The sequence below is a fragment of the Gossypium raimondii genome, chromosome 1 (assembly GCF_025698545.1).
Source record: "Gossypium raimondii isolate GPD5lz chromosome 1, ASM2569854v1, whole genome shotgun sequence".
Classification (NCBI taxonomy): Eukaryota; Viridiplantae; Streptophyta; class Magnoliopsida; order Malvales; family Malvaceae; genus Gossypium; species Gossypium raimondii.
The window spans coordinates 4,255,535-4,267,876 of record NC_068565.1 but is presented as its reverse complement, the minus strand read 5'-3'; the positions used below and the strand labels follow the sequence as shown (position 1 = coordinate 4,267,876).

General features: G+C 31.4%; 1 protein-coding gene and 1 pseudogene across 1 annotated transcript; one reads left to right on the top strand and one right to left on the bottom strand.

The window, feature by feature from the left end:
* Positions 1-543: 543 nt before the first annotated feature.
* Positions 544-7,217, bottom strand: LOC105776951 (LRR receptor-like serine/threonine-protein kinase EFR). Its single transcript, XM_052630256.1, has 4 exons — positions 6,247-7,217; positions 3,578-3,649; positions 1,365-3,359; positions 544-1,116 (listed from the first exon to the last, which is right to left on the bottom strand). Exons 1-4 carry the CDS (start codon positions 7,154-7,156, stop codon positions 761-763), a joined length of 3,333 nt encoding a protein of 1,110 aa, XP_052486216.1. The 5' UTR covers positions 7,157-7,217; the 3' UTR covers positions 544-760.
* Positions 7,218-8,370: 1,153 nt separating this feature from the next.
* On the top strand, positions 8,371-9,212 carry LOC105786667 (uncharacterized; annotated as a pseudogene).
* Positions 9,213-12,342: the final 3,130 nt, after the last annotated feature.

Below are 12,342 nucleotides of genomic sequence, written 5' to 3'. Positions count from 1 at the left end.
ATAACAATGACAAGGTATTATATCAATAACAAGGTAAAATGGGTATATTATTACAATCATCTCATAATTGGTTGGGCATACTCTAACAAACTATTCACTGAATCTAGTAATCTTGATTTGATGGACTCACTTACCCCTTGTTGGATGAATTGTTTTAATATTCATATTATTCAACATTTGTTTTGTCTTGGTCTAATCAAAAGAGTAAGGATCATTGGCAAATTTATTTAGCTGGATAGAGTTTTTTTCCCCCCCCCCATAATTTACAGACATTCAAGTGTAGTAATATCACCGATTTCCTCAGGTTTGAATACTAAGATGGTTCCCCAAAAATGATTTAAAGTAGTTATAGAATACCACATAGAAAAACAATTTCATGGATGGCTAAATGATCAAATAGCACCAATAAAACACCTAATTGAAAAGGAAAGGGAAAAAATGTACTTAAAAACTTGGGACGAGGAGTTGTGACAAAGTCCATGGAATAAATCCATTAAGATAGTTGCTTGTAATATCATTGTTCATCAATGGAACCTTTGCTAGGTAACTTCTAATCAATATATAAAAGAGCTAAAACTAAAGTCCAATGAAGGATTCGATAGAGAATCAAATTAATAAACCTATAATATTTATATCAACTGAACTAACATTACTTCCAAATGAGTAAAATTTCCAAGTATCTTGATAAATACTTATTAAAGACATTGAATAAAAATAAAGCTTATATCTATTTTAGTCAAATTAACAAATGCACTCTTCATCAAACCCCTTCAATATCCTCTAAAAACTTCACTTTGATTTTGTTTAGCTTCCTAACAATCTCTTTCATATTAGGCCTCTCATTTGGTAACTCTAATGAACATTCTAAGCCAACATGCAAAATGGATAAGGCACAATTGTTGGCTGCTGAACGTTTGCTCCCAATAGTGCACAACAAATTGGTGTCTACAACTTGATTTAGTGGAGATGATATTGACTCTTTCACCCAAATCTTCAAATTCTGTTCCCCTGCAAACATTTTATCTGTGGGCTTTTTTCTCGTGATGGTTTCTATCATAAGAATACCAAAACTATAGACATCACCTTTTGTTGAAACAATTCCTTCAATTCCATACTCTGTATATAAATTTAAAAGAACATCATTAATATCCAATGATATCTTGATAATAAAAAATGCTATAAAATATCTAAACATTATATGTTTCCATGCTATATTTAATATTGGGTTTAATCTAATTGCTTCCTTAAAAAGAGACCTTCAATACGTCTAAAATTCAAACTTCTAACACATTATCGCTTCTGTTATCCACGTCCTATACTTGCATTGTAAAGAAAAAAATTTGGATTAGAATTAGAAGTATCACCTGGTGCTATATACCCAATAGTTGCCATTGTCATGGTATGTATCATTGAATCCTCTTTACACAAGAGTTTTGCAATCCCGAAATCACCCAAATGTGCAACCATATCTTCATCTAACAAAACATTGCTAGGTTTTAAATCACAGTGAACTACAGGCGTTGCATTACCATGATGGAGATATTCTAGCGCGGATGCAACATCTATCATTATGTTTAACCTTTGTAAGATATCTAAAAAATGGTTGTTGAAATACAACCATTTATCAAGACTCCCATTAGGCATGAACTCAAGAACTAAAGCTTTGAAATCAAGATCATTAGAGCAGCTACTGATGATTTTGATTAAGTTTCGATGACGAATGTTGCGAAGAACTTCACATTCAACATCAAAACTCTTAAAAGCTCCTTCTAACTCTAACTTGAATACCTTTACTGCAACTTCCATCCCATCTAAGAGAGTCCCTTGATATACAGAACCATAGCTCCCATTACCAAGCAATCTCCTATCACTGAATCCATTTGTAGCTTGATGAAGCTCGTGGTATGAAATTCGTCTCCATGTTCCTAAAGGTGTCAAGTCTTCTTGAGCTGTCGATCTGTCTTTTCTCTTCCTTCTTCGTAAGATAATGATAATTAAAGCAACCACTGATATTGCAGAGGCAATTGGTAGTGCTACAAATATTATAAGCTTTGTCCTCACCTTGGAATTTCTAAGAGGTCTAGTTTTGCAACTTGGAACATGAAGTTGAGCTGCACCACACAATGCTTCATTCCCTGTAAACGACTCGAATGAGTAGTTTCCGAATGATCCTCCTTTAGGAATTTCTCCTTGAAGTCTATTGAAAGAGACATTGAAATATTTGAGGTAAGGAAGCTTCTCTAAAGAATTGGGAATCTGACCGGAAAGATTATTTCTTGACAAGTCCAAGAACTCCAAACTCAACAAGTCACCAAATGACTCAGGAATAGAACCTCTGATTCTATTGTTGGATAAGGAGAAATAAGTCATGTCTTGGAGATCTGCAACTCCAATTGGGATATCACTCGATAACTGATTATTCGACAAATCCATACTAGTCAAAACCTTCCACTTACCAATGTCAATTGGCACTGGACCACTTAGAGAATTTGAGGACAAGTTCAGGATGAGAAGATCACTGATCCTTGTCAAGGTTGAAGGCATTGTCGAAGAAAACATATTGGAGTCGAGATATAGACTCCTTAAAGAAATGAGACCACCCAAGCATGCAGGTATTGGTCCTGAAAGTTTGTTACTTGATAAGAACAAAAAAGCCAGCTTCTTTAGATGACATAAATCAGATGGAATGGGTCCGTCCAACTTATTGTAATGAAGAGAAATCTTTTGAAGCTCTTTTAATCCTCCAATTGTAGTAGGAATCATTCCTGTCAGTTTATTATGGGATAGAGAGATACTTATCAAGCGACTTAAGTTTCCAAATCCACTTGGGATGCTACCCCTAATGTTGCATATAGGACCATAGAACTTTTGGAGAGAACTTGAGAGATTCCCTATGGAACCCGGAAGTTTACCGCTGATTAGTGGGTTGTCGCCAAAATACAAGACTTCCAAGCCTCGACAGTTTGTCAATGAAGAGAGAAAGCTCATTCCTGAGGAACTTAAATTAGTAGTCTCCAAGTTGAGTCTCTTTAAATTTCTTAGATTGCCAAGAGTGTCAGGAATGGTCCCTGAAAAGTAATTACTTGATATATCAAGACTAGTAAGCTGAGAGGCATTGGAAATAGACATTGGGAATGAGCCGACAAGTTGATTTATATCAAGATGTAACTGTTCCAGGTTCGGAAGCCAAAGGCCAACGTCAGGTGGAAGACGGCCAGATAGCTGATTTAATTCCAAGTAAATGATCGACAAGGTTGAAATATTAAATATTGCGGGAGGAATAGAACCAACAATATTGTTGGCTCCCAAATGCAAGTACTCAAGATTCTGTAGGTTGCCAATTTGATGAGGTATTGTGCCTGCCATAATTTTTATCAAATAAAAATCGAAAAATAGAGTTTGTATCTTAAACACTGGTGGTGTTTTAAAATATTTTTATAAACGTATTACAAATATTAAAATATCTTGTAATTTTAAATTGGAATTTTTAGATTGAAAGTTGAAAGAAATTTAAAATATAAAGATAATGATGAAATAACTTTCATAACTAAAAATTACTTCTCTTCTATCCATTTACCTGTAAAGTTATTATCGGGAAAATCCAGCACACTAAGAAGAGTAAGGTTCACAATATGTCTTGGAATTTCACCTACAAGAAAAAAATTGCACATCAAATTTAGAATTCTTCCACAATATTGCAATAGATTAAATGAAGCATCATTATTGCAGACTTCAATACTAATGGAATAAAGGTCCATTTAGGATTTGAATTTCCAGAAAAATATCTTCCTCTTATAATTTTGCTTTAATATTTACATTAAATTTTCTTCTTTTCATTGTATTAGTTTTAGTGTCACATGTATTACATGTAATTTTACATATTAAATATTTTAAAATAGATATGGATCATTCTATTTATTACGTGAAAATTTATATTAAATGAAATGAATCGATTAAATACAACTAATATTTATAAAAAATTAATACTCAATTTTATTATAAAATGTATTTATTTTATTTTGAGTTTTAACATATAAATTAAGAATAAATAAATAAATTTACTTATTATAAATTAGATTACCAATATAATGATAGTATCTTTATATATATAATGTTAATGTCATGTAAATTTATTTTAAAATTATTAATTATTATTGTATTTATATAAAATCATATTTATATATAAAATTATAATTATTTAATTAAAAATTAAAAATTTGGTGAAGAAATTTTATTATTTAAAATTATCTAATTACGTTCAATTATTTTATAGATTTATTGCTTAATAATATATTATGCTATTTTTAAGTAGAGCTTTTAAAAGATATTACTAAATTTATTAATTTCACATGAATATACTATCATTTTAATTAATATTTAATTAACGTTATTTTATTATTATCACGTAATAATATTAATAAATTATTATTCTAATATTAATTTAGTAAGACAATTAACAATGAAGGGTATTTTCATCAGTTCAAATTAGAATTAATTTAATTTATACTAAAGGTCAATTATTTTTAAAAATAATTGAGAGGATAGAATAACTTTAAAATAATGAAAATAAATTAATACATAAAAATATTAAAATAATATACAAATTTGGAACTATATAAGAAAGTAAATATAAAAGATATTTACACTAAATTAATGATTAAATTTAATTGTGACGGTTAAAAATTTTTGTTGAAATGGTTTTGTCCTTAAGTCCTCGGTTCGATTCTCTCTCACTCACATTCGTATTTTTTTTATGTTGTTTTAAACTTTTCATTGTTTTTAATTAATGTTTTTAATATATTAGTTCATTTGGTTAAATGGTTACAAAATAAAGATTTTATCCTTATGTCCCAAGTTCAATTCCTCCTCTTCTAAACACATTTGTAATTTTTATCTCAAGCTTTTTTATTTTTAATTAATAAAAATATTATTTTCAATTTTTATTTTTAATTCATATTTTTAATTAATATCTCTTTTATTTATAAAATCAAATAATTATTAAAAGTATCATTATTTTTAGTAAATATAATTTTTTATGTGTAATATTTATTTTTCAATTCATATCATGAATGTAGTACATTTTAGTATTATATATTTTGTATGCTTATTTAAAATATTTCACATATAAACATGGTGGTATTTGAAATATTTTACATATAAAATAATCATTATATTTGAAATAATTATTTCATTTTATAATATTAGAAATCACTACACCTACAATATAATGAGAGAAAATAAATATTTGACATATAAATATTATAAAGAATAATATATCAAAAGATTAGCTGATGTTTATATATTATATAAAGGAATTATTAATTTCAAATATTTTTAACATAATGATATATGTAAAATATATATTTATTATTTAATTTTATGAATAAAAGAGATATTAATTAAAAATAAAAAATTGAAAACAATATATTTATTAATTAAAAATAAGAGCTTCAAACAACCTGAAATAAAAATTACAAATATGTTTAGAAGAGAAGGAATTGAATCTAGGAGTGAAGGATAAAATCATTATTATTTAACCATTTAGCCAAGAGAGCTAATATGTTAAAATATTAATTAAAAACAATAAAAACTCAAAACAGCATGAAATAAAAAATGTAAATGTAAGTGAGAGATGAATCAAACCCGGGACTCAATAACAAAACCATAAACATTTAATCATATGACCAAAGAAACTAATTATATTAAAAAAGTAAAAAATGCGACTTAACCTGTATAGAAAGGGCTCTCAATTGACGCATTTTCACACAATCTCTAAATTTTAAAAAAGGGCCTATTTGGCCAATTAAAATAACGGCATATAAGGCTAATTTAGCATTTTATCTAAAGATTATAAATTAAATATTATAATTATTTTTAAATATCAATTTAGTAATATGATGAGAAAAAAGAGTATTCTCATCAATTCAAAAGTTTTGTGTTTTTATTAATAAGGGTATATTTTTCAAACTCAACTAATTTAATTTTACAAATCTTCAAACTTGTCTCAACTATTATTTTCATTAACTAATCCTTCATCTTAGGATCTCAAAGGAGATTGAAAAGGAAAAAGCTTATGTACAGTTAGCGTATAAATTCATAGTGAATGATGTGATGCAGCAAGTTAAAAAGCTTACGTAATTATTTGAATTTATTCTTAAGGTGTTTCAACAAGGAGATAAGGTGTAGTTGACTATTATATATTAAATATAAACCCTTTAAAAAGTAGTTAATAGTAAGTATGATTACCTTCAAAGTGGTTCCGAGCAATATAAACTCTCTGAAGCATACTCAAATTCCCAATTTCTACCGGTAGACTCCCCTCCAATTGGTTATATGATAAGGAAAAAACTTGTAACTTTTTGCATTTGAATAAACTCATTGGAATTCTACCAGAAAGCATGTTAGCACTCAAGTGAAGTTCTTTCAAATTCGGAAAATGATCAAACATATCCTTTGAAAGATGGCCAGTGAGATTATTGATGTTGAAATTGATGAGTTCTATTGAAAGCAAAACGTGCGAAACAGAGGGTATGGAACCAGAGAGCATATTATTGCTTAGATCCATCTTTTGTAAGGAAGATATATTGAAGATGGAGGAGGGTATTGAACCTAAAAGCTGATTTCCAGACAAAGTCAAGATCTCTAGCTTTGACAAATTGCCTAAAGAGAATGGAATAACACCTTTTAAGCTGTTATGGTCTAGAAAGACGCTTCGAAGTTCAGTTAATGATCCCAACCATGATGGGATTTCTCCACTGAAGCTGTTGTTACCAAAGCTTAGATGTTTCAACCGTCGCAGATTGGATAATTGGACAGGTAATCTACCATGGAAACTATTATTTGTGATGGAAAGAAGGGAAAGGAATGATAAATTTCCTAAAGAGGGAGGAAGGGTGCCTACGAGTTCCAACCCAGAAAGGTTCAGAGCTGTGACTCTATGATGCTTGGATCCGCAACTAACACGAAACCAATTACAAACATGGATAGAAGATGACCAATTGGTTTCCAAGACATTTTCAGGATCGTAAACATGGTTTTTCAATGCAAGAAGCGCTGATTGGTCTGTAAGTATGGTGGTTAATTTCATGGAGAAAGTAGCCCTAATAGAAAATTGGAAGATGATGAGAAGGGCTAAGTTGAGGAAAGTGTTACCCATTTGATTATGGATATTGAGTCACTGGAAATGGAGTTTTTCAAAGCTACCAACGAAAGCACAACTGAGATAACAAGATAGATAATTCATTCTTTTTATAGACGACAACATGATTTAGGTATAAATTATTGAGATTCCACAAGTTAAAAATTATTTTATAAAAAATAGAGTAAAATATTAAAAAAAAAAAAGAGACAATAATGTATCTCTAAAATTACTTGTGGATTAAAAAATATTATTAATGTATCAAAAGATATAACACACCTAATATATTTCTAACATGAGAAACTTCATCACCGGAATAATATTTTAAGCAATTTTACAACAAAAGCTACTTTCATTTTTCAATAATGGCTGCCCAATTTTCAATGACTACTTATTTTCTTACGCTTTTCTGAGTTTGGGCACTTGAAAACTTATCGTAACAAGGATCAAAGTTGTAATTAATTCAATAAGTATAAGAATTTCATATTCTACTTAAATGTAACAGTCCAATTAACTTGAGAGAAACTTAATTATTAGACTAAAATTTAAATTTATAAGCAATAGTACAACGAGGTGAGCATGGGCCGGGCCGGCTCAATTAAAAATTTAAGCCCATTTTTAGGCTAGGGCCTAGTCCGACCCGAAAATGGTCTTAAAATTTTACCCAAGCCAGATCCGGATAAAAAATGCTAAAACCCGGGCCTGACTCATCCCGCCCATATTAATTTTTATATTATTTTTATATAATTTTAAAAAATATATAATACATCAAAAATACTAAAAACATTAAAATAAATATTTCCCAATAAATTGAAAATAATTTTTTTTAAATGTATACTTAAATAACACTAAAATAGATGCAACTTAACAAGCAAATATCTCTAAAATAATAAAAAAATTTAACAAATGTCTTTAAAATAATAAAAAATTTAACAATAAAATATATTTTATACAATATCCAAACAATAACAACAAAATAGTAGCAACATAATAGTATAATTGTAGCAAAATAGGGAGAAAACAACGAGAAAATAATATTAAAAAAGTAGATTTTTTTTGTCATTTAGTGGATCCGGGTCAGGCCTGGCTGAGCCGTGCTCGGGCAAAAAATGCCCTACTCAAGGCCCGACTTATTTTTTAAATGGGCCTTATTTTTTTGTCCAAGCCCATTTTTTGGGCCTATATTTTTGCCCAAACCCTCTCACATTTCGAGAGGGCCTTTGGGTCGGGCCATGATCAGGTCTTACAATGTCTGATTTTTTTTTATGTTTTTGAGATTGTAGATAGGAAGCCGAATTGCAATGCCCCTGGAGCAGCATGCTTGGATCCTAGATTCATCGGCAGTGATGGCATCGTGTTTTATTTCCACAGGAAGAGCAATGAGCATTTCAGTTTGGTATCAGACTCTAACTTCCAAATTAATGGCAGGTTTATTGGCCTAAGGCCAACAGGACGAACCTGGGATTATACTTGGATTCAAGCAATCGGTGTCCTCTTTGGATCCGAAACCTTTTCTCTTGAGGCCAAACGTACAGCAACTTGGGATGAGGAATTTGACCATATGAGGTTCTCTTACAATGGGAACGTAATTGTCATACCAGAAGGCCATTTATCACCATGGAAATTCCCGGAAAGTTACCTTACAGTGGAGAGAACATCTGACAAGAATAGTGTCTTAGTGACTTTACCTGATATTGCCCATATTTCAGTCAATGTGGTGCCGGTGACCAGGGAAGATGACCGTATTCCTAATTACCAAATACCCTCTGACGAATGTTTTGCTCACTTAGAGTTGCAATTCAAGTTCTACGGATTATCTTCGAAAATTGAATGAGTACTTGGTAGGACTTATCAGCCGGATTTCATGAACCCTGCAAAACCAGGCACAGCAATGCCAATAGTCGGAGGAGAAGACAAATATCGAACCTCATCACTTCTCGTTACCGATCGTTATACCTGTAAATGTTCTCCAGCCAGAGCATTGGACTAAAGAGATTCATCGTTGATGGGGTACAGCCCTATAGACTGCACCAACGGAGCATCTAGTGGGAGTGGAATAATTTGTAGGAGATAAATCATGGATTTTTTAGAATGACAGGTTGGATTGCAGTTTAAGGATATGTTGATTTTGTGTTTGTTTGAATATGATAAAAATCCAGTGTCGAATGTTGTATAGTAAATCTAATTTTGCAGTTCATCAAATAAAATAAATATGCAATAAAATTCCTTTTTTATCTCACAAGAAAAAAAACTAAAATAGCCATAAATTGTAAACTCATACAGTGAGCAGAGAACAAATGAGATATATTCCTTTTCCGTAACGTGTAATAGTAACATGAATAAAATCAACAATAATAGATATTTATGGTACATTACATACAAATTTCAGATGGATTTAATTGGTAACCATCACTCAATTATATTACAAACTAAATATATTATTGTGGAAAATTTGACGAAAAATAACAGAATAATTGTAAGAAAAAAAAACCTTCATTAAAGCTCTTGGCATTTTTCCAAATATTCTCTCAAGCAAAGCCAATAAAGAGAAGGAGATTTTTTATCAGGATGTCCATTTCTAGAATTACCGTCTATCTTCTACGAGGATTTACGAGTTGTGAAAATACTGCACTAGTAGCGGCATCTTCAGCATCACCATCAGTGTCGAAATTATCATTGATAATACTCTAGAATAACACATTTTTATGTATTAATTACATGTTTATTTTGAGTATGATCATACTAATTTGAGCTATTTATGGTTTTTTATCTTTTAGGGACTAAATTGAAGGCAAAAGGAAATTTAGGGGCAAAAAGTATGAATTTAAAGATAAAATGGGCCAGCATGCAAGAGATGGTGCTGAAAAAGCAAAATGTGGAAAATTTTGGGAGCAAAAGTGCAAAAGAAGAGATTTTAACAAGACTCTATTTAAATTCCAATTTAATTAGGATAATTATTAACGATTATTATTTAGATTTAATTTTAGCATTTATCTTTATTTATCATTATTTATCATTATTTATCTTTTAGAGTTTAATTAGAAATAAACTAGGTTTTCTCAACACTATAAATAGGGGATGGAGTGACACAAATTTCACACATCTTTTCTGTAAACACTCCTTCTCTTAAAAGCTTAGCCTTTGTTCTTTTCATATTTTTCAATAAAAATTCCATTTTCATTACGTTTGTTTCTTTTCCCCCAAAAAGCATGAGCCACTAAATTTATCTAGCCAAAGGTTGTCGAAATTCCCCAAAAAGGGTTCACGAGGCTTAGAATCCTTGCTTAGCCTTCTCAACGAGTATTCACCGATTCTCTGCATTACAGGGCTAACGCTTCTATCCATGTCCCTTCAAAGGTGATTTTTTCAATTTGTGCAAAGAACGACCGCTTTGTATGTTTTGAGAAGGTTGCACAGTTGGTTCGTTAGCTTACTGCGTCAATGGTTAGCGAGCCCAAGAGACAAAATGACGTGGTATTCAGCCATTAAGAAGTGATGATCTAGCATAAGACGGCCCCACAAAAGAGATTGTTGACTAGAGTCAGGTTCATCTAAATCATAAGTCTAAAATCCAAATGGAGCTGGTGGTCGTAAACGTCATTTTCTACTATAACTGGCTTATTCTATTCGAGAAGGATCACCTAAAAGTCGAGTATTGAACCCAAGGCGGATCGAGACAACCGGAGGCTGGAATCTCTCCATAAGAAACTCTTTTTCCTCAACTCTATTTATCTATACTATTTTAATTTAAATTTTTACAATTTTAGTCAATCAAAACTTTTAATTCTGTTTTTTTTATTTTTTCTAAGTACGCAGGTTTTCTTGGGCACAACTCTGTCTGGGATTTCGAGGAACGAGCACTTGTGCAAATCCAGTCCTTGAGGATTTGACCCTACTTCCCTTATACTATTCTTTTTCATTATTTTATAGGGATAGGGTATTTTTGGTGCTCTCAATGATGCATCAAATTTTGGCATCATTGCCGGGGACTGGTAACGTACTAATTTTGTTTCTTTTGTTTCTTATGACCAGATCTGCTTTAGGTATTCTTGTGTTTGATTCAGAAATAGAGAATACTGCGAGAGCCAATCGAAAAGAAGAAAAGTTACGAAAAAAAATAGTCAGGGGTGGTTGGGACTCAGAGTAACCCACTGCCAGAAATTGAAGTCAACGACAAAGTTGAGTCTAGGGTTAACGAAAACCCTACTCAAACACTTGAAAGCAAAAAAGTAGAATTCGATTCGCCAGAAGAAGTGCTTAACGCTAGGGTTAACGAAAACCCAAATCTAGTACATCAACTTATGGCTCAAATGATTCGGCAGTTGGCCGAAGCTCCTGCAGAACAACCGTTATTGTGCATTGCGTATCTTACTATGGATACTGATTTTGAACTGAAGTCAGAATTAATCCAGTTACTGCCAACTTTTCATGGGTTGAAAAACGAAAATCCCCACAAACATTTAAAAGAGTTTCATATGGTTTTTCTTAGCATGAAACCTTAAGGCGTAACTGAGGATCAGATCAAATTGTGTGCTTTCCTTTTTTCCCTAGCAGATTTTACTAGGGAATGGTTATTTTATATAACCCCTGGATCTATTACAACTTGGGCTGATCTATCTCGTTTGTTTCTCAATAGGTTTTTTTCCAGCATCACATGCAGCTGAGTTAAGAATAGAGATCGTTAGAATAAGGCAAAAAGAAGTAGTTTCTTTATGAAAGCGATTTAAGAAGTTGTGTGCAAGTTGCCCATAACACGATATAACGGAATAGTATCTACTCTAATACTTTTATGAAGGCTTAAAGCCCATAAAGATGAATAATATAGATGTCGCCAGTGGAGGAATATTGGTCAACATGACTCCCTAACAAGCAAGGGACTTGATACCCACGATAGCTACAAATACTCAGCAATCCTGAGCTAATCCTGAACCCACTAGAAAGGTTCACCAGCTAAGTAATTCAAACTTAGAAGATAAAATTGATAGACTTACTAATATTATGAATTATTTTGTTACAAAAAAAGTAAAACCGACCCGACTATGTGAAATATGTGCTACACTTGAACATACAACTAATGTATGTCCTAGTTTGTATGATGATACAATGGCTCATTTGAATGCTGTGGGGAATTTCCCTAGGCCACCACAAAGGTGATATGACCCCTACGCTAATACCTACAACTCAGGATGGAGAGACCACCCTAA

Coding starts and splice junctions, on each gene's coding strand:
- LOC105776951 (XM_052630256.1), bottom strand. CDS start 7,156: ATGGGTAACACTTTCCTCAACTTAGCCCTTCTCATCATCTTCCAATTT. Junction 3,650..6,246: donor TGCTCGGAACCACTTTGAAG/GTAATCATACTT, acceptor TTTTTCTTGTAG/GTGAAATTCCAAGACATATT. Junction 1,117..1,364: donor TATTGGGTATATAGCACCAG/GTGATACTTCTA, acceptor ATTTATATACAG/AGTATGGAATTGAAGGAATT.